Source organism: Macrotis lagotis, chromosome 8, assembly GCF_037893015.1.
Source record: "Macrotis lagotis isolate mMagLag1 chromosome 8, bilby.v1.9.chrom.fasta, whole genome shotgun sequence".
NCBI lineage: Eukaryota > Metazoa > Chordata > Mammalia > Peramelemorphia > Peramelidae > Macrotis > Macrotis lagotis.
In genome coordinates, this window is record NC_133665.1 from 4048598 (window position 1) to 4071209 (window position 22612).

The 22612-nt window shown below is 35.3% G+C and overlaps 1 protein-coding gene across 4 annotated transcripts in view; it reads right to left on the minus strand.

Annotated features, from left to right (window-relative positions):
* GLYR1 (glyoxylate reductase 1 homolog) overlaps positions 1-22612 on the minus strand; it is a 39305-nt gene that overhangs the window by 13007 nt on the left and 3686 nt on the right. For 3 of the 4 annotated variants that reach the window (XM_074196315.1, XM_074196317.1, XM_074196314.1), the window contains exons 4-7: positions 8546-8684; positions 8013-8252; positions 1297-1383; positions 458-514 (exon numbers count right to left, since the gene is read on the minus strand). In XM_074196315.1, the coding sequence (XP_074052416.1) occupies positions 458-514; positions 1297-1383; positions 8013-8252; positions 8546-8684 (523 nt within the window). The remainder of the gene's footprint in view (positions 1-457; positions 515-1296; positions 1384-8012; positions 8253-8545; positions 8685-22612) is intronic. The other variant, XM_074196316.1, reaches the window with a different exon arrangement.

Here is a 22612-nt window from a genome sequence, read left to right on the forward strand (position 1 = left end):
TAATAATCCCATCAAGACTTAGCAAGCTGCATACAATTATTTCACATGCAACTTGTGGTTCTTCTAGATTCTAGAGAGTAAACACTAATCATGTAACTTATTTGGGTAACAGTGACTAAAAATATGGCTTATGGGGATCATGTTCTAATGAACTACCTGATCAACTCAAAAACACAACTGACTAAATCAATTGAAACATTATTCTTGTTTACATGACATCAACTAAACTGGCTTGACTGAATAATCTTCCCAACTGTGTGCTTTGGCAAAATTATATATGGTCTAAGTGAACCCTGAGAATAATAGGATAATAGAGTAGCTTCTATGAAGTATTACAACCTGACATCTTTAGTTTGACATTTTATTCAGCACTGACTGACCTTATTGCTAATCCTCTCCTCCCACACAGCCTTGTCCCTGACAGACTTAGAATCAATAATTCTAAAGATCAACTCACCTTCTCTGTTTGGCTGAGAAGAAAGTGATGGAAATGTGGGTCCCCATCTTTTACAGGCTAAAATCAAAAAATGACTAAATAAGAAACAATTTATCCCCCCATGAAAGGTGTCATCCTTATCCCTTATTAATTTGCCCTTCCTTAGAGACATTTAAGAGACCTTTTCTTTTTTGTCAACTGTTTGGGAAACTGTTCTGAATGTTCATTCCAACAAAAAGAATGCACTTAGAAAACAACACAAGCAATAACGACACAAGAATAGAAATAAAGGATGTTTATAAGCCAGAACTCATCTAATCTAAGATTATTTATGGATCTACATTAAAAATTGCTAAGATTTAAAAATATCAAGATATACCACAGTTGGATCAGGCAAAACTGGGAATCTTCTTAAAGGATAACTTCTCCTTTCTTTTTCTTCTTTTTTCTTTTTTAGGTTTTTGCAAGGCAATGGGGTTAAGTGGCTTGCCCAAGGCCACACAGCTAGGTAATAAGTGTCTGAGGCTGGATTTGAACTCAGGTACTTCTGACTCCAGGGCCAGTGCTCTATCCACTGTGCCACCTAGCTGCCCCAAGGATAAACTTCTCCTGAATGGGTTAGACATTCAATAGTCTGAACAAAGCAGAGGAGATCATATATTTCTTAATACTCTTAATTCTGAGATTCCATGTCTTTGAAGTCAATCACTTCCTTAAATATGATTTCTGTCTTGTATTATTTTCCCAGGATAAAGAGAGGATAACAGCTGTAAGAATTCTAAATGCCTTCTTTTAAAATACATTAGAAATAGGAAACTTTTCCTCAAATTGTTGGAATCTTTTAAAAAAGAGGTCATTACCTCACTTACACTAGGTTGCCACTTAAACCCAGCCATTGTTCCTGCCACCATTCCTTTCACTGTACTGGATTCTGGGATTGTGAGGTCCTAAAGGAAGACAAACCAAATTAGCAAGATGTTGTGACAATCTCAGTTATAGACATTATCTGTAATTAGATAAGCTTTGTAACTCAAATCAGACTCATCTGAAGCAGAATAGCTAGACAATAGAGGAAGTTTTGGACTCATTCCAATGTCTAAAGGAAGGATTTTCATTTGGTCAAAAAGGTCTGTCATGAGAAATATCTATTTTAAAAAGGAAAGCACTTTGTGAACTACAAAGTGGCATAATGAGCTCTTAGAGAGAGAACAAATTATCCCCTTCACAAAAGGAACTGCAATCTTCTTGTTTTCATTTCTAAAAAAAGTAAAATGCATCCTTCTGTCAATATATCACAAGAACAGTAATGATAAGAAAAAGGAACAATGAAGTGAAACACAACCAACCATCAACAGCAAAATGCAGGAGAAAGAATTTAGCTGCAGAGGATGCATTCTGACTTGAGTGACCTTGGATAAGTCAGTCTCTATAGGCTTCAGTTACTTCATTTAGATAATGAGGGGATTAGACTGGGTGATCTTTGAAGTCCCTTTTAGCTCCAAGTAGGCAATCCTATGAACTATTTTGAACAGTGACACTGAACTAGTAATTAATCCACAAATCATTTAAAGTAGTGTGTTTAGCTTTAAAAGATGAAGCCGCAACAAAGGAAACCACTGACAAGAAAAATCCCATATACAAATATAAAGTAGCTATATATTATTATAAATAAAATATTTATAGCAGCACTTTTTGTGATAACAAAGAACTGGAAACAAAAGCAGATGCCCATTTATCAGGAAAAGGTTAAACAAATGATAGTACATGTATGTAATGGAATAAAACTGTGCTGTAAGAACTGATAATGTGATAAATATAAAGAAGATGGGGAAAGGTCTGCATGAACTGATGCAGAGTGAAACAAGCAGAGCCAAGAAACAATATGGGCAGGAAAGAACAATGTAAATGGGAATAATAACCACCTAAAAAAACCAAAAGTGAATTTAGTAAAATAACAATTATCAGAGATGACTGAAAAGAAGAGATATGAGAATACATCCTAAATCAATCCTTTGTGGATGTGGGAGGTTCACAGTTGTTATACTTTGCACATGCTAAACTTTTCCAAAGTACTGATCAGTTGTGAATTTTTCCTCCTTTTCCTTTTGTCTTTAAAAGCCATTATTTTTTTATATGGGATGGGGAGGGGAAGAGATACGGGGAAAAACTATCATGATACAAAAGACAAAAGATATTAATAAATACTTATTTAAAAACAAGAGCCAAAAACTCAAAGTTGAATCTGTGTAATTATTATGGCCAAGTGTGACCTTGGGAGAAAAGCTGAGAAAATACACTTCCTTCTCTTTGTTGCAGGGGAGAAGGGACTGTTGGGTGAATATTCTGTCTGTTATGATCTGTAAATTGGTTGATTTCTCTTTCTCTCCCTTTTTAAATCTTCACCAGGTAGGAGAGGGGAATAGATAAAAGGAATGTCATATAAAAAGATAAATTATCCTTTAAAAATATTACATTTTGGGTGAACATTTTTGACAGAACTTCCAAGTAAAATACTACTATCATAAAAGTCTGACTAACCAGATTCTTTCTTATCTTTTTTTCCCATGGTCATCATTTCTATTATAGCTCACTCTATGACTGTATTCTTGAGACTGATGCAAAATATGCGGATTAGTGGAGTTGCAAACTTGCTGGTTCAAACCTTCCCCCAAAGCAACAAAATAATTTTAGTTGCAAAATCCATTTAATTTTTCCTAAGCCAGAGGATGTGTTTTTAAGTGTTCAATTAATCAAATATTTGTCATTAAAAGTGAAAATATTGCTTAATATATATATATATATATATATATATATATATATACATACATGAACATATATAACATTAACTTTATTGAAAGTATTCAGACATACCCTATCAATATGATCCTCAAAGCAACCTTGCAGCAGGCAATAAAAGTATCAACTTCATCTGATAGATGAAATGGATAACCAGAAGGTTAAATGATCTATATAAAGTTACATTATTAGTGATACAAATGGGACTAGAACCTAGGTCACTTGACCCTTACCCTATGCTATTCCCACCAACTAACATGACTTGACCTTCAAGCAAAGGTTATATTTTGTTTTGTGTGTGCCCAGAAGCGTAAACCTCAATAAATGCTACTAATGCCAAGCCTTAGAAAGCAGTTTGAATTATTGGAAGCACTAAAACTATAAATTAAAATCCTTCCTCAGACAATACCTAAGTGACTCTGAGCAAATCACTTAAACATTCTATGCCTCAGTTTACTTATCTGTAAAATGAGGGAGCTGGTCTTTATAGTCTCTAAGCTTTCTTCCAGCTTTAAATTTATGATCCTTCAGAGAAATATAAAGCATCTGTTTCTCACAAGTTAATTAGTCTATACCAGACTCTAAAGAGTCACTAAATCACAAAAGTTGAACCACTTATTTCCCACATCTTAATAGTTCTTCTGTTACTAATTATTTGGCTTGAGCCCAATTTATCCCACTCCAGCTGGCATAGCTTTTGGATTAAATGACTTCATTTCAGCTATAATACAAGACAGGATAAAAGGTGGGTTGCAGGAGATCCTTCAAGATACATCCCATAGAAGTAGTAGTTTGGGCTTTATTCTTCAACAGAGTAGTTTAAAATCTTATTCTCACAAATTAAATTTCCACAAATCAATGAATTCTTATATTGAGCTGAAGAGATGTAGGGGTCTGATTCTCAGGGGGCACTGTGGATAGAGCACTGGTCCTGAAGTCAAAAGGATCTGAGTTCAAATTTGACCTCAGACACTTAATAATTGCCTAGCTGTGTGATCTTGGGCAAGTCACCTAACCCCATTGCCTTAAATTAAAAAAAAAAGAATAGATAGGAACCAAATAAATAAAATGAAAAGAAGGCTATTCTAAGCATATGTGTAAAGAAATGGAGGTAAGGTTAAGTTAGCTTCAGTTTGGTTGAAGGAGAATTTTTGATGGGGAGAAATAAGTTGGCCAGATTGTAGATGGCACTGAATGTTGGATAGTCAGAATTTTACTCAACAGGTATTTGGGAACCACAAAAAATTTGTGGTCATGTTATGACCATATAGATCTGTGCACAAGGAAGATTCATTTGATAAGACTATCAAGAACGGCCTTGGGGGTTGGGAGAAAGCAAGAGAATGAAAGAGGGAAGGCTGTAAGTAGGAATAGTAAGAAGAGAAAAGGATGTGAGAGATGCTGAACCCCGTGGTATCAAGTTAAATATAAGGGATGAGGAAAATAAAAAAATTACACAAGATTTCAAACTGGTCTGCTTACTATTATTTTTTATTTGCTATGTTCCACCTCCCACTTCTGTGTCTTTGCACTGGCTATCCCACGTGCCTGGAGCGCATGCATGCCTTCCTTAGTCCCCGTCCGAGGAACCCTTGTTACCCTTTCAAGCTCAGCTCAAGGGCCGACTTCTATTAGTACTTTCATGTGTCTCCTGAAATTCTTCTACATTTAACTTTTACTTAACACATTGCCTGACCCACCTGTAGGTGGCTTTACTTTTTGAGTAATCTGGAATACTGAATATAAATCCAATTCCCACAAACAGTAAAGTGAGAAGGATGAATATGTTAGGAGAGAAAGATAAGTTAACTATAAGAAGCACCAATATGGTTTTCAGTTGGAAATGTAGGTCTGATTCTCAGGAGAGGTTAGAATTGGAGATTCATATTTAAGATATGAATATGATGTATTTGATACATAAAGTCATGAGTAAAGGAAATTGGTGGGAAGACAATGTAGAGAAAGAAAAGAGGGCTAAAGAAAGAACTTTGGAGAAATACTCTTATGAAGTTGAGAACTGAGTGAAGAGTCACTGGAGGATAAAGAACTGAAGAAAAAAAAGATTCAGAAACAGGGAGTAGCTAATGGTATCAATTTTGCAGAGGCAATATAGACTAAAAAATGGCCAGTGGATGGCAAAAAACCGAAAATACATATGAGGAAAGAATAAGCAATGAGATGGGAGGAAAGCAGGAAAGGATAGAAGGATAAAACACTTTTTTGGGTAAACACTTTTTTGGGTTTGGAGAGACTTGAGTATAGCTGTAGGCAGATGGAAAGGAAATAATAGACAGCAGAAAAGGAAAGATACATGAGAGTGAGGATTATTACTCAGACAAGGTCCTGAAAGTTTCTGGCAAGTATGAGATCAAGGTCACAGGCAGCAAGTAAGATTAACTTTACTGAAGAAGAGTAACAACTCTTTTGTGACTGGATAGAGTCAGTGATGTCACTAAAAGAGTTTGAAAATTAAAAGGATTTTTGTATATTTTTAAGAGAAAAGATAACAAAGTTAAATTTTAGATATACTGGGTCTGACTTACCATTGGAAGATCTAGATAGAACTACATATTCCCTATCACCAATCTGTTAATGTCACTGACAAAGAGATCAGTGGCCTACCAAGTAAAGTTCAGAATTTCTCTGCAAGGTTTTGCACTAACTAGCTTCATGAGAGAAAAAAGGGGTTAAATAAGCACTAATGGGAGTGAATAAGGAGTTAATAAGAACTGAAGGAATATTGGACACAGTGAGGGTCCAGCTGAAGTTAAGAACCATAAATCTATAATAGGTAAAACCAGTTTGATTTTTGTGATAGTGGTGGGACTATCCCAGGAGGGAAAATTAACAGGCTTAGAAATGTGAAGAACTGAGTACATGCTTCTGAATGAAAAAAGATTCCAGGTTCACAGGTATTTAAATATTATTATACCTGGGTATTGACTAAATGCATAGGGAATGAATTAGGAGGAGTCAAGGGATGACAGATTATGTACAGATAGTGGAGGAAGCATCTCCAGTATAAGGTTAGAAGATTGCATTCAGAATTCAGATTTTAGGTGTTTTGTAGATTCGTGAGGTGGAAAGGGCAACGATATAAATAATGTTATTACATGGATGAAATAAAATAAAGGTCACTTGAAGAATTATGTGGCTATGACTCCTCCTAGCCTTGACGTCAAAAAAGACACTAGAAGGAGCTAGGTGGCTCAGTAGATAGAATGCTAGTCAGGAGTTCATATCCAACCTCAGACATTGACTAGCTTTGTGATCCTGGGCAATTCATTTAATCTGTAAGATGAGCTGGAGTAGGAAATGATAAATCACTCCAATTAAACCTTAAATGGGCTCAAAGAGCCAGACACGAGTTGAACAACAAAGTGGAGTCTAATAATAAGAACTGCAATAGGATATATATATATATATATATATATATATATATATATATATATATATATATATATATATAGGTTTTTGCAAGGTAAACGGGGTTAAGTGGCTTGCCCAAGGCCACACAGCTAGGTAATTATTAAGTGTCTGAGACCAGATTTGAACCCAGGTACTCCTGACTCCAGGGCCAGTGCTTTATCCACTACGCCACCTAGCCACCCAGGATATATTATTTTTATGGGGAAACACAGGTTTCAGCTAATACAAGGAAGTGGAAAGAGTGTTTAGCTGACAAGTTTCAGAATGTAGGAAGGTTTGTGGATCCCAGAGATGGGGTTTACAAGAGCAAATTGCAAAGAGTTGAGAGATGAACAAAACCAGATTGGAGAAGGCCTAGAAGGATAAGACTAGTTATCTGAATTTGAATCATCAGCATTATCTTCAACTCTTCACTATTACTCACCTTTCATAGTCAATCAGTTGCCAAGTCTTGATTCTATCACTACATCTCTTCCATTCATTCTGCTCCCTCCATTCACAGCCATAAACCCTTGTCCAGGGTCTCAGCAGTTCTCATCCTAGAATAAAAGGCTTTCTTGCCTTTTAGTCTCCTTCCTTCTATGCTGAGCCATCCTACATAGCTATCAAATTGATATTCCTAAAGCAAATAGATGACGATGTCACTACTTTGCTCATGTAGTTCTAATGGTGCCCAGCTGTTTCTAGGACAAAATACAAACTCAACTACCATTTAGAACTGTTCATTTTCTGGTTTCAGCCTATACTTCCAAGTGTATTAAACATTTCTCTCCTTCAGGCACTTTCTACTCACATTAGTTATCTCCTACCTTTTTGCCTTTGCATAATTTGTCTCCATGTCTCAAACACTTTTCTCCTCACCTCTGCCTTGGAATCCCTAGTTTCAAGACTTAGTTCAAATGCCTTTCCTGATTTCCAGATTGCTAGTTCTGGCCCTCCTACCGAAAAATAACATTGTCTTTTTCACTTATTTGCTTATATGCTTGTTTCATGATCACAGAAGGCAAAAATTCCTGAAGGACAGGGATTGCTTGGTTTTTACTGTTGTTATTTCCAGAGCTTAGCAAATGCTTGATGACTGAATAAAAGTATGTAGCATACAACTACATAATTTACACTAACATATAACCACAACACACTGTGGATGACTATGATTGTGGGATCAGAACAATGGAAGGCTGATTAGAGTAGCATGCAGGAAGTATGAGAAAATACTTAAGTCAAAACTTAGTAAGTTTATTACATAAATACATTCCAACTTACTAATTTTTAAGTTAGCCATTACCTGTTTCAAATCAACTTTTTTACAAAAGAATATGGCTGGTTTCAGAGACCTCAGATACATACAAACCTTCTCATCCTTTGGAGGGCGACCTCGTTTTCTGGGACTCTGTTCCTGGGATCTTTTTAGAGGTGATTTGGAGCCTCTTTCTGCAGAGGCTGAAGATACTCTCTTCTTTCCTTCTCCTATATTCTTCCTTACTTTCCCCTCAGATAGGCCACCTTTGCGTTTCTCATCTCCCGAATTCTGCTTACTTCTTTCTTCACTGGAATTACGACGATTCTTCTCTTCAGCAGAGTTATGGGATGACTGAAGAATTATAGAGGAAAAGTGGAGGATAAAATTTGTATTATTTTCAAAGAGATCGAGAGCATACTGATTCTTTGAAAGAACTTTGCAAAAAAGTCACAAAATATTTAATAAGGCTACAGATTTTTCTTTTGGATTGCTTGGTAAAATGGATTTCACAAACAGGAGATAGTCCAGAAGTGGTAGATTTATATCAGCACTATACAAGCTGGTAACAGATTTAAGATTCAGTAACATTATCACGTATATAAATAGACAATCATGCATTAAGAGTAAATCAAAAAGCATCTTACCTGGTCTTTGCTTTTGGCTTTTTTGAGAAACTCCTCCACAGCATCCACAGCCTGCTGAAATCTTTTACCCTTGTTAATCTTGATCATTTCTTCTTTATGGGGATGATATGGCTTTAGCTGTTCAACCTTGATCCAAGCACTAGCAGAAAAACATTGAAAAATTGTGATCTATAGTATGTATGTCTAATTCAGGGACTTGAATTGAAATGTGACTTTTAACATAACAAACTTTAAAAAAATAAAATTTCCTCACTCTAAATTGAACCCAATTATTGATTGTTTTATTAAACTCTGAACAATGCCATCTTACCATAAAATAAACATTTAATGAAACAATTTTGAAACATGGCAGGCAATTCATTTTGTAAACATTTTTTAACATTCATTAAAAAAAATTATTCTCTCACTCCATACTCTCCCATGAAAAGGCAAGAAATTTGATATAAGTTATACATATAAAGTCCTACAAAACATACTTTCATATCATAAGCAAAAAGCATGCTTTTATTTGCACTCCTTAAGTTCTTTCTCAGTCCTTTAGAACTGTCTTTAATCATTCTATTGCTGAAAGTAGCTAATTCATTCACAGTTGATTATCATACAATATTATACTATTTTGTGTAAAATGTTCTCCTGGTTCTATTCAATTCACTTTTCAGCAGTTCATCTAAGTCTTTTCTTTCCAGGACTGTCTGACATCATTTTGCTCTTAGTTCACCATTTCTTATAGCACAATAGTACTCCACAATCATATACCACAATCTGTTCAGTCATTCCCCAGTTGTCGGACATTCTTTCAATTTCCAATTCTTTGCCACCACAGAAACAGTTGCTACAATTTTGTTTTGATCCATGCTATGTATGTATATAAAATTTTTCTTTTTTCTTTTTTTTAAAATTTCTTTGGGATACAGATTAGCAATGTTATTGCTGGATCAAAGGCCATGCATACTTTTAAGTCCTTTAGGTATAATTTTAATCAATTAATGTTCATGAAGAGAAATGGAAATTAATCTACATGATAATATGTATATACATACAATAGAAGGCTTTGTGGGAAAATAGGCACACTAATATATTGTTGGTTGAGTTATGAAATGATTCAACTAATTTGAAAATCAATTTTAAATTATGTGAAAAAAGTTAGTTAACTTTTATGGATATTCACAGTAGTAATAGGTATGTACTTTAAGTAGGTCAAACAGCATGGAAATTTCCACATTAAAAAAATATTTGTTGCAGAATTTTTTTTCTGATTAAAAAAACTGGAAACAAAATGTGTCCGCATTTATACTGAATTATGTAAGAATTTAATGGAAGACTATTACATTTTATTAAAGCATCATAAAGGAAATTAGAAAAACAGGAAAGACATTCATGAACAGATGCAAAGGGAAGTAAATAGGACCAGGAGAAAAATACATATAGCCACAATAATTTAATGAAAACAATAATAAAAGGAAGATGAATTCAGATCAACTATTAACCAATCTTGATTAAAAAAGAAAATGGGGGCGGCTAGGTGGTGCAGTGGATAGAGCACTGGCCCTGGAATCAGGAGTACCTGAGTTCAAATCTGTCCTCAGACACTTAATAATTACCTAGCTGTGTGGCCTTGGGCAAGCCACTTAACCCCAATTTGCCTTGCAAAAAAAAAAAAAAACCTAAAAAAAAAAGAAAATGATAAAAACATGACAAAAACAATGAAGCATATGCTACTTGAAAAAGACATTTTGTCTGTCAGTTTTTCTGTGGTATAAGAAAGATTCGATGTGGTAAAGGACATAGAAACAAAAAAAAATTGAAAACAGGCTACAATATTCTTTTTCTGTTGGAATCCTTGGCATCAGAGATTTATTTTCATGTTAATCCAAGTTCACTCAATAATATACCAATGCATAATTATAAAGGTTCTTACATGCTACCTATCAAGTATTAATATCATCTAAGGAACATGGCTATATAATTCTAAAATTTGGGATTATAGAGCCTTTAACATGTCTATTGCTCCTCATGAGAGGCATCCTTTAATAATGAACGCCATTTAAGAATTCTATAAGTGTATTGGATTCAGGAGTTAAGAAAGCTAAAAAAAGGGGCTGCTAGGTGGCACAGTGGATAGAGCACCAGCCCTGGAGTCAGGAGTACCTGAATTCAAATCTGGCCTGAGACACTTAATAATTACCTAGCTGTGTGGCCTTGGGCAAGCCACTTAACCCCATTTGCCTTGCAAAAACCTATAAAGGAAAGCTAAAAAAGCAACATCCTTTATAAATTATAGGAACACACAAAACACTGATTCTTAAGGTTTCAAAGTGATTTAGGCATTACTTATTAGAGAAATGCAAATGAAAAACATCTCATACCTCTCAGACTGGCCAATATGACCAGAAAGGACAATGATCAATGTTGGAAGGGTTGTAGGAAATCTGGTACACTAATACGTTGTTGGTGGAGCTGTGAACTCATCCAACCTTTCTGGAGATCAAAAGGGCAACAAAAATGTGCATATACCCTTTGACCCAACAATACCACTGTTGGGTCTATACTCTGAAGAGATGATAAAAAAGGGTAAACACATCACTTGTCCAAAAATATAGCAACCCTGTTTGTGGTGGCAAAAAATTGGAAATTAAGTGAATGTCCCTCAATTCAGGAATGGCTTAACAAACAAAAATAAAAAAAGAAAGTGATTTAGGACATTTAGTTAAAAAAAGTAATTTTTAGGCATTCAGGAACATTTGAAATAGTTTGGAATGTGTAACAATATGACAGCAACAAAATGAGGGTATCAAAGAGCAAAATTCTTACAATTTTGGGGTAGGAGAACAGAAAGGGAGTTAGTGGTTAATTTTGGAATATTTCCAATCATTATTCAGACCCTAATACAATGACCTAAACCACTAGGCACTTGTACTTCTTCTATAATTTCAGATCCTATACTATATTTCAATGTACCATTTTGCTTTTCAGGGTTAATAGATCTATAGTTCAAAGAAAGTTCATCTAGCTTGACCTTTCATTTTATAGATGAGGAAAATGAATCCCAGGGAGAGTAGGATATTTGTCCAGAGTCACATAAGTCAGTGTCAGAGAGAGAGGTAGGATTTAAACTTAGGTGGTTCTAACTCTGAAGACAGGTATCTTCCCACTGTACCATGCTGTGTAAATTCATTTTGGGGCCTGATAAAGCAGACATCAGTCAATATCAATTTTACTATAAATATTTAAAGGTTTTATAGTGCAGTCTTCAAAGTAACTACAATGGCTTAAGGATATAGACTTACTAAACCACCTTAAGGTTTTCCCTTTACAGAACCACTGGTTGGCAATAAACAATAGTAGTAAAAATGACATCTACCGCTTATATACCAAGATGATACCAATGTTCTACCAAAGATGCCTTTCTAGTAATGCTGGTACATTTTTACTGACCTACTCAAATAAGCTTGTCCTGATCCTTTTTTTTTTAGACCTAAGAGCTAGGTGAGGTTAATAGAATAATTTGTAGAAAGGAATATAGAAAATCTAATGACAAAATGGGGAATGAACCCATCAAACTGTCTCATTAGATTAATATCCTAATCAGGTAACAAAATGTCATATTGCCTTAAGTCAGTTCCTAAGTATTTATTAAGCATCTACTTTGTGCTATGCACCATGGAAGGCACTGGGAGTACCTTAAACAAAAATATAACAGACTTTGCTCTTGAGGAACTTATATTCCAGGCTAAATAAAATACAGACAGGATAAATACAAAGTAATTTGGGGATGGGAACACTAAGCACTCAGGGGATCAAGAAAAGTCACTTGAAAGGAGTTTGGAAGAGTATGGCAGGCATGTGGAAAAAGGAATTTTGTGTTTCAGAGAGCAGCAAGGCAGACAGTTTAGCTAGGAGGCAGTGTGTATAAGGGGGAGTAATGTGAAAACAGGATACAAGCAGACTGTGAAAGGCTTTAAAAGGCAAACAGAGTTTGCCTTTTTATCTCATAGGTAACAGGGAGTCACTGAAGCTTCTTCAGAGGAATATAGCTTTGGTTACTATGACAGAAGGACTGGAGAGGGAAGAGTCTTGGAGGAAAGAATATCAATTGGGAGGCTATTGGAATGGTCTAAGTGAGAGGTGATGAAGGCCTGAATTAGGGTGGTGGTAGCTATGTTAGCAAAGAGCAAGGAAAGAATGTGGGAAATGTCAGGAAAAGTTTCAGCAAATAATTGGACATGGAGTTTGAGAAAGAATTACTCTAACATTGTGAAGAAAAGTGATTGGAAGGATAAAAGATGGAAGGAAGTTAGCAAGAAGGGCATCATTCTGTAGATTCTAATTGTTCCTTACTAGACTGTAAACTCTTTGAGAGTAGGAATCTCTTCTTTCATCTCTAACTTTACCCCAGTGCCTATTATGGTACTGTACCATAGAGTAGATGCTTAATAAATGAAATAACTACCAATGGATACCACCTATTGTTGATTATACTTTGTGCTTTAAAAATTCACAGAAAAGAGCAGATTGAAGGTCAGTAGGAAACACAAAGCAGGACAACTTTGAAAATAACATGATGAATTTGCAGTATATTTGGGGATAGAAGCAAAATGTATGATGTAGATTTGCAACTGCACATGCAATTCTTTTTTCTTTTTTGTATATGGAAGTGCTGGTCTATGTGGTACTTGAGCTCAAAAGAATAAAATTTTTGATCCGTATTTTCTGGTAAGTTTAACACTATATAGTCAACCTCTCTGTATAATGTATAATTATATGCATAATTTGTTTTCAAAGGCAAAAGCATTATATAGTAAATATAGAAAGAGATGTGTTCCCAAACGTAAATTAAAATGGTAAACGGAATTGTGTCTATTTTAAAGATCATACAATCCTAAAAAGCATGGAGTCAACAACCCAATGGTTCTACAGCAAAAAAAGAGTCTTTCCCCCAGAGTGACTGGCCAGAAAATGAGTAATATTCAAGTCTAGAGGACACTCCCACTCTTAAATTCAATATAATCTCTTCCTCATCAATCTTTAGCCTGAATTTTTTATATTGAATCCAGAAAATAATTACATTTGGAATTTTTGAACTTCTTCATTAAAGATGTAAAAACTTCCCTTCCCTTCTGTTCTTTCTCGAGGACTACTAGGAAAATTGGTGCCACAGCTGAAAGGACATCAGTGAAACATATAAGGGGTTTGTTGTTGTTTTGTATTTCCTTATCTAAAGACCATAACTCCAGGGAGGTGATGTCATGACAAGCATGAAAATTGGATTTAAGTGAGGGATGCTGTGCTACGTCACCAGCCTCAATTTCTTCTCCAGAGCATCTTGGTCCAGTGGCCAGAGATGAATCAGGATGCTCTGGGATTGCCCTGGATATAAAGGACAGCTAAGGTGGTGCAGTAGATAGAGTATTGACTGGCCCTGGAGTCAGGATGATCTGAGTTCAAATATGACCTCAGACACTTGATACTTATTAGCCGTGTGATCTTGAAGAAGCCACTTAACCCACCCCTTCCCCACACAGGGACTTACAATAAAAACTTATTTCCAATTTGTGCTGTGGAAATGATCATGGGTTTCCAAAGACTACACTGGTGACTGCAAGCTCTGATGTATCCTAATAGGCTGAAAATGTTAAACATAGGTCCATGCAAGACTTGCAAGTATATTGCCTAAGAACAAGCCTAACTGCTTCAGAGAGGTTCAGCACTAGACTGGAAACAAAGTAACACAGATCTTGGCAACATGAAGATTATTAACCTTAAGTGGTTGGGTAACTATGTTGGTGCTGACACTAATGAAAACACACAACTTTGAATATAAGACAGGTAAAGATGGGCTACAATGAAATAAAGGCATCAAAAAAAATTGAAGGACTTTTTGGCCCACTTAAAATCTACTATACACATGTTGAAAAATTTGCAAACAGGGCAGGTTTTTCAAGGCTACAATTTATCAAATGCTTCAACAAGTTTTCAAGTTATGCTACTGACATCCAACTGACCTAGAGCTTTATTTTTCCATATCACTTTTGGACACATTATACAACACCTGCTATTGTGCCCAATTCATCCAGTGAGGAATTATTTCTCATTGTACTATAGTATTAACAGAGGTAGTTAAGATGGAGAATTGTTATTTTTTTGTGGGTTAGTTTGTCAGACTCTGTGGGGCCTTAGTATCAAACTTGATATCTCGTGCCACCAAGAACCATACAAGTGTCCATTTAATTCTATCTCCTTCAAGTTTTTGACTAATTCTGGGGGATTGTAGATCAATCATAATACGAAGGAAAGAAGCACAAAAGATAAATGAAGAAACAACTAACAATGTAGAAAAAATAATACTGTCCCTTGAGAAGAGTTGGTTTAGGAAAGCTGAATACATCAAAGTTAAGGTTGTCCATAGTTAGTTACTATGATTTAGGACAAATCAGTGCCTCTCTGTCTTTTCTCACCCTCCCTCAAACATCCTACAAAACCCCAAAATGTGAAATCTGGTTAAAATGGGCATGAAGGTCAAACAAGGGGAAAAAATGAAATGATCTCTCTTAAATAGCTTGTATTTGGCAACCAAATATAGTATCACTTTCCCTTCTTGAGGAAAAGCACTCTACAGAGTGCTCCCTCTTTTTTAAAGCAGGTGAATGTACTACCTGCTATCTCTTGCTTTCGCAGGTTCCCCTGAAGTACTGGACCATTTAATTTTTCCTACCTCAGAGTCTCAGTTCTGATTAGATTAAGACAAATAGGATTTCCACAAAATCAAACTAGATGATCTGAACTTTAAAAAAAGAGAGAAATTGGTCCATTATTTCTCAATACTACTGTTTGAGAATAATTTTTTTGAATGAAATTTTAAAAAATCAAGAGGTTTCTTAGGAGTACTTAAATGATTACCAAAGGAGACTGTAGTGAGAGAGATAGTGTTTACAGCCCCACTGAAGAAGTAAATCTTAAGGAAAAAAACATATTACCATCCATATTGTTCTTATTTTACCAAAGAACATACTGGTGATGTTTTAGTTTGAAAAAAAGATGTGATACAGTGAATAATATGATCTCTACATTCAAATATCTCAAGATAAGACATATGGAAGAGATTAGATTTACTCTTTTGTCAGAGGGCAGGACCAGGAGCAGTAATTACAGAGATTAAATTTTATGTAAGAAAAAAATATCTTAATTAAAGATGTCTATAAGGGAAATGGAGTACCTCAGGATTTAGTAGGTTCCCCGTAAATGAAGGTCCTGGATCAAGGCTCAATGACCACTTCTGAAGGAGGCCTTTGTTCAGGTATGATTTGTAGTGCAGAAGAAATTGAAAACTAAAGACAGATGATTGACAGACATCTTCCAGGAGAAGATGGGATCAAGGACATAGGCAGACAAATTGACCTTACAAAGTATACCTCAAGACTTAAAAGCATAGAAGAGAATGGTAAGTAGAATAGGTGCTTTTGAGGGGATCTGAACTTTGTGACTTGGTTTGTTTCTAGTTACTTTTTCAAATTACCAAAATAGTTCTGAAATCTGTTTTTTATTCTAGATAGTGCTGAATACAGCCCTTTCCAATGCTTAGCCTAATCACATCTTCAAACTTAATAGACCTATATCACATTCCATTTCCATCACCTAAATTCAGCATAAAAACTTCTATACCCAAGACCAGTTCTGGATGAATTTCTGCCATTTGTGCCTTTCCATCCCCCCCCTCACTCACCCAAGTAAGCCTCATTAATTAACTTGAGAACAATCCTTTGCATGTGCTCCCCAAGCCAAATATACTCTCACCTAATCAGATCATGTACTCATTATCAAAAATCTTATTAAAGTCATATTGCTCTACCAAGTCTAGAACTCTGTCAAAGAAGACTGTAGGTCTGTAGTCTTTATGGGAACTATTCTGTCTGTCTGTCTCTGTCTCTCTCTCTGTCTCTCTCTCATAAATGAAGTACAATGATGTATTCAAATTCTCAGGTTACCTTGCCTCCACATATATTATTTGAAAAGGTTTGGGGAAATTTATTTCTTTGGTCCTGGGAAAAACAGAATCAAGTCTTTCAAGTGCTTACTATTTCCCAGGAACTATGGTAAGTTCTGGGGATGAAAAGATAGGAAAAAGATAGCCCCTACCCTCAAGTAGCTCACACAGTGTAGTGGGGAGACCATATGCAAATAACTATGTACAAACAAAAATATACACAGGATAAACTGGAGATGAACTTAGAGGTAATGTATAAATGGGTTCCTCAATTTTCATACCTAAAGAATAGTAATCTTTCAATCTGTCCCCACATAGGTCATCACTTTAGATGCTTCTCCCTCTCCCCTGCAAGATCTTCTTTAGTATTTAGGGGTGTGGGGAATTTCAGGTGTGATGACACCACTTTTAATATAAGGATAGGAGTTGTGTTTTGGGGTTCATGATTATATTCAATATTTTCTTGTTTTTTTTTTTTTTGCTGAAACAGTCACTATGCTAACATTTGCATGAGAACAACCTACAATAGCTTTCCCTTCATGTGTCCTAACTCATGAACCAATAAGTCATTTTATATACATTATAAAAATTAATGTGACAACCCAAAGGATAGTAGAAAGTTGGAAGCTCTATTAGTAAGTTGAAGCAAGTTACAGATGTTTTTGAGAAGTAGATATGAATACTCTATCAGAGGATTTATAAAAAAAAATAAATCCTGCAAAAAACAAGGAAAAGTGATATGACCTGCATCAAGGGAGGGATTCATACTAATGAAATTATGGCTCCACCAGTAGTGCATTACCTTGTTCTCACTCACAAAATTCATCTGCAATTTTTTTTGACCATTCACAAAGATGTATAAGATTTTTCTATATTTTCTCTATTCTTCAGAAGAACTTAGCATCTTGAGAAATTCTTCTTCCCTGTAAATTCTCTGGTAACTTGAGTTTTAAGGCAGCTTATGGTAAAGAACCTTGTTGAAGACTTAAAAACAGAAGTTTAGAGATCCTCTCTAATCCATATACTTATTTCAGCTCTCAAATGATTCCAGTGAATTCATAAGGCATGCAAAATCTATGTTGTTTTTCTTTCAGGTTATTTTATAGTGCTTCTCTTTACAAACTGTCAATTATCTGAAACTCAGCCTTGATTGCAAGTTGTGAGTCACAATTTCTCTTCAGTCACATCGCTCCATCCTGACTAGGTTTTTGCTTTTCTGAGTACATGTATTGTAGCCATCTTTCGGGGCCCAAGTGAAACCCCATTTTCACCTAAAACATCTTCTCTGACTCCTCACTGATTTTCTCTTCTCAACTGCTACAGTATTAACTATTTTTAAAAAATAAGTGTTTACTGATAACATCATGGTTATCTCAAGGATACCTACTCTCAGAAAGTCAGTTTATATAACAGTATTTTTAGTGGGGACCCCCCCCCCATATCACTGAGCAATACAACGAAAAAGTCTAGAACATATTGAGTAATCACTAACATCTGTGGATTTTCCACCTTGACAAAAGGATGGAGAGGGATATCCTTTTTCTTCATTTGAGTCCTTACTTGTTGTTTAGAAGTTTGTTATATTTACTTTTGTCTTTTTGATATGTAGTTGTTCTTTTCATTTACAGTATTGAAGTTAACAGTGTATGTTGTTTTCTTCACTTTGGTTATCTCACCCTGCATCAATTCATAGATTGTTCCATACAACTGTTTCCATTAAATGCACCATCTTATGGTACAGTGATATTCCATTACATTCATGTCCCACAATTTGTTTAGCTAATTCCTAACTGATGGAGCATCTACTATGTTTCTAGTTCTTAGCTATCATAAAAAGTGTTGCTATAAATATCTTCTGGTATATGGGGACTTTCTCCTTATCAAAGGGCTTCTTTATGGAAATTAAGCAAAGTAATGTAATTTCTGTTTCAAAGCATGGACATTTTAGACACCTTATTTACATCAACCCCAAATTGCTTTCCAAAAGGTTGCACATCATTTCACATTTAGGCTAACAATGGATTCATGTTCCTTTTATTCCACAGCTCTCCAATATTGAGTAATGCCATTTTTTGACAGATTATAAAATGAAACCTCAGGGTTATTTTGTTATTCATTTTCTCTTAGTAGTGATTTGGATCTTTTCCTTTGAATTTCCAGAACTTAGCATAGTTCCTGGCAAAGAGAACCAGTATATAACAAAAGTCAGCTTACTGACTGGATTAAATGATTCTATGGTTCTTCTTAGAACAAGAGCTGTATCAGTACAGATATCTATGATTCAAACAAGTCTTATAATCAAATGAGATAAAGTATATAAAGTGCTTTGCTAATCTTAAAGTCAGTTAAATATGAGCCATTAATATGTATTGAAGATAGTAAGAGCATTATCTCCTAGGCCCCTATTATGCTGGCTGGTCTAGTTTTTCTTTAATAGGTATTAAACAGTACTTGAGACACAAGTGGTCCAGGGGACTAAGGCTTAAACCATTGACCTAGCTTCCCGGTGACTTATGCACAACAGCCTGTTTAGGAAGAGTCAGAATCTGCTCTTTGAAGTTTCTGATCATCTGACCAGCAGGGTCAACAAAAAGACAAGGAAATAGTACCCAAATGAATTAATGCTGAATTCTTGCTGAATGACTTTTCAAAATTAAGGTTATATACCTACTTTTGCTATTCTGCTAAATGTTTGCCAAATGTCTCCTTTTGTTCTAATTCTGAACATGAACTCCTAGGCAGGTCTGAGTAAGGCATGGCCTGTAATACTGTGTCTCTTTGATGAAAGTATGAGAAGGGAATAGGTGGGCTTTAACAAATGATCATTTCCAACAGTTCACTTTTATAGTCATATAACTGAGTTGTGAATACAAATCATATTGCTTTGACTATATAAAAAAGCATTTGATAGGACAAAATGTGAATTTAGACTCTCTTCCTTTTAACACATTTCCTGATGGCTAATTTAAAATCATCTAAGATTTCTTCAAAGATTGTAGCCAAGATAATTCAATGAGCCTTTGAAAATATCAAATAAAGTTTTTAAAAACAAAACAAAACAAAACAAGGAGATTGTGACTGCTAAAGATGTCTATCAACAATCATGGACAATAAAATCTAAATGAAAGGATTCCCTATAGTTGTGGGGTCCTCTAGTGACTCCTGTTTGCAGATCAGAGAATCATAGATTTAAAGCTGGAAGGGAACTTAAAAGGCCATTTAATCCATATACTTCCTTTTATAGATGAACAAATTGAGGCCCAGAAAGATGAGGTGTTTTTCCTGAATCCTGATCTGATATTCAGTTTTTGTTTGACAGTGCTACTCAGAAGATATTGCCCTGAGTGAAGCAAGCACTGGATGGCTTCATAAATACATCTAAGATCAGTAATAAGAATTCAGTCTAACTATCAAAAAAAGAAAAACCAAAACCAACAACCCAGTAAGTGGATGAATAAAGTCTATTTTCTGGACAATCATAAAGACTTGGATGATGGGAGCCGACAGACACTGTAGATGCACAATGTACTGGGTCTAGAATTTGACTAGGAGAAGGTTGCATTTGGGAAAATACATACAGTACTTTTGAACAATTCCAAATTTCTTTCTGAAACAAAGACTTGTCTTTTTTAGCATGGATATTTTTCATGAGGTTCTATATCTGGGACATGGAATACTAGATTCCTTAAAATTAAAGTTGCAGGCCATCCGTTTGGGGGATATTGAAAAATGGTAGGTATGCAAAGGCCATATAGCATATTACAACCAAGGAATGCGCTGAAGAAGCACCAACATTATTCTGTTTGTCCATTTTTTAAGGTTTTTTTTTGCAAGGCAAATGGGGTTAAGTGACTTGCCCAAGGCCACACAGCTAGGTAATTATTAAGTGTCTGAGACCAGATTTGAACCCAGGTACTCCTAACTCCAGGGCCAGGTGCTTTATCCACTACGCCACCTAGCCGCCCCTAGCACCAACATTATTCTGAAAGAAATTTATGTAGAAAAAGGTGGCAGGTCAGTCTTGTAGCTAAAGTATAAAGTAAGCAATAATCAATGGAGAGTCTGGGACACAAAATATCAAAAGGAAATCCTTTCACTTCTGCAGATAATTTAAGGATAAGGTGTGGATGAATTATGATTTGCACTCCTGGAAGAGAGTATCTATCTATCTACATTGATAAGATCAGTAAACAAATACATCAAAGTATCAAAACATATTAAAGCAATTAAAAATAATAAACTTGTATCAGATTTTTAAGTTTTAGCCACATCGTATCTACAATGTTAGGGGTGCTAAGTATTTTGAATTTTATTCCCATTTTATGATGAATAAAAAGAGATTCAGATTAAGTGGCTTGTTTATAATCACATAGCTAGAAAGTTTTTGAGCTAGAGTCTCCAGATTCTAAGGTCAGTGTACTCTTTCTACTTTATGATCCTGCTTTAGCTGTACTACACACACTCTGAAGGTATTTAGTATCTATTGAATGAACAAATTCCCTTTTTAAGGCAGTAGGATGGATGGCCTTTTCTTATGTCATTAAGAAATCTTTGACTTCACACATATAATGGCTATCATATTTCTTAATGAGTGGGGAAGAGAAATTTGAATCTGAAAATAAAAAGGAAAAAGAAATCTTGCTAGTTACTCTTTTACAATAGCAACATGAGTCCTTTTAGATTTATATTTGTGCTTATAATTTACAAATCATCCCTAATTCTGGAGCTGATTATCCTTCCTCATCAAAGAAGACCAATACGACATCACTACATTAGAGACAAGTTACAGTGTGTCTGACTACAGCTAACGATATTGATACAAGCTTGGAATGCTTTACTATGGGTCGGGCACAAATAGTTCATGAGACCACCTGGGATGGGTTCTCTAAACTTAGCAATATCACAATTTCATTTGAGCTGCTTCAATTCTGCCTTGCTCCTAGAGCACAGTACCCTCACCGATTAAGGGCATGCCAGGGTGGGTGGTCCTGTGCTAGTATCTCCCATGCTGAAAAATCAACTAACTCTAAAGTTCTTAAGAGACCTTGAGAGTATACTTACATTGCTTTTTCTGACCCCTCTGTGAGCACTTACCCTGGTGAGTTCTTCACATGTATATATATGAACATATATTTTTAAGGTGCATATATTTTTGTAAAACTATTTGACAGCATCTAAGTCTCTGATAACTCAACAATGTTCATTAAATGTCATAACATCAACTATGTTTGACATTACATATAGTTTTCCAGGACCTATGTATCCAGGGCAAGGTCTGTTATAAAACAGCTGTAGATAATTTTATAACCCAAAGCTCTATTTCCTTTAAGACAACAAAAATAAAACTGCTTCAGAGACATCAAAAGAGCTGTTTGATGTATATAATACAACTCTATGATAAAGCTGCTTAGAAAGCTAAATAAATGACTGAAAAAAGTATTTTTTTTTTGTTTACTGTAGGATCTTAGACAGGGCAATGAATTTCAAATCAATGTCTTTGGTTTCCTGATGTCTAAAACAAGATTTGTTAAATATTTGGTAATGATTAGAATTTAAGATACAAATCTTCTAATTGATGGTCTTCTCAATGCTCTTCCACATCAAAAAACCACCTGTTTTCACAAAACAAAGAAAAGTTCTAGGCAACTATTAGAGTGGAAACAGTTTTGGATTTGTAGTCAAAGGATCTGGGTTCAAAAATCCCAATTTTACTATTTGATCTTAGGTAAGTCACTTAAAACTTCTACCAATAGTTTCTCATTTGTAAAATGAGTCTAGATAATTTCTTTTTTTTTTTTTTGCAAGGCAAACGGGGTTAAGTGGCTTGCCCAAGGCCACATAACTAGGTCTGAGACCGGATTTGAACCCAGGTACTCCTGACTCTAGGGCCGGCGCTTTATCCACTACGCCACCTAGCCGCCCTGTCTAGATGATTTCTAAGAGCCCTTAAAAACTAAATTTATATGATTCTATGAACTACATTACTGAGAAATCACACCTTCAATATGAGTACTAGGGTATAAGCAACAGTCAGTGAAGGAAAACACAACAGCTTCTTCAGAAATAAACTACACCTTAATGGCTTG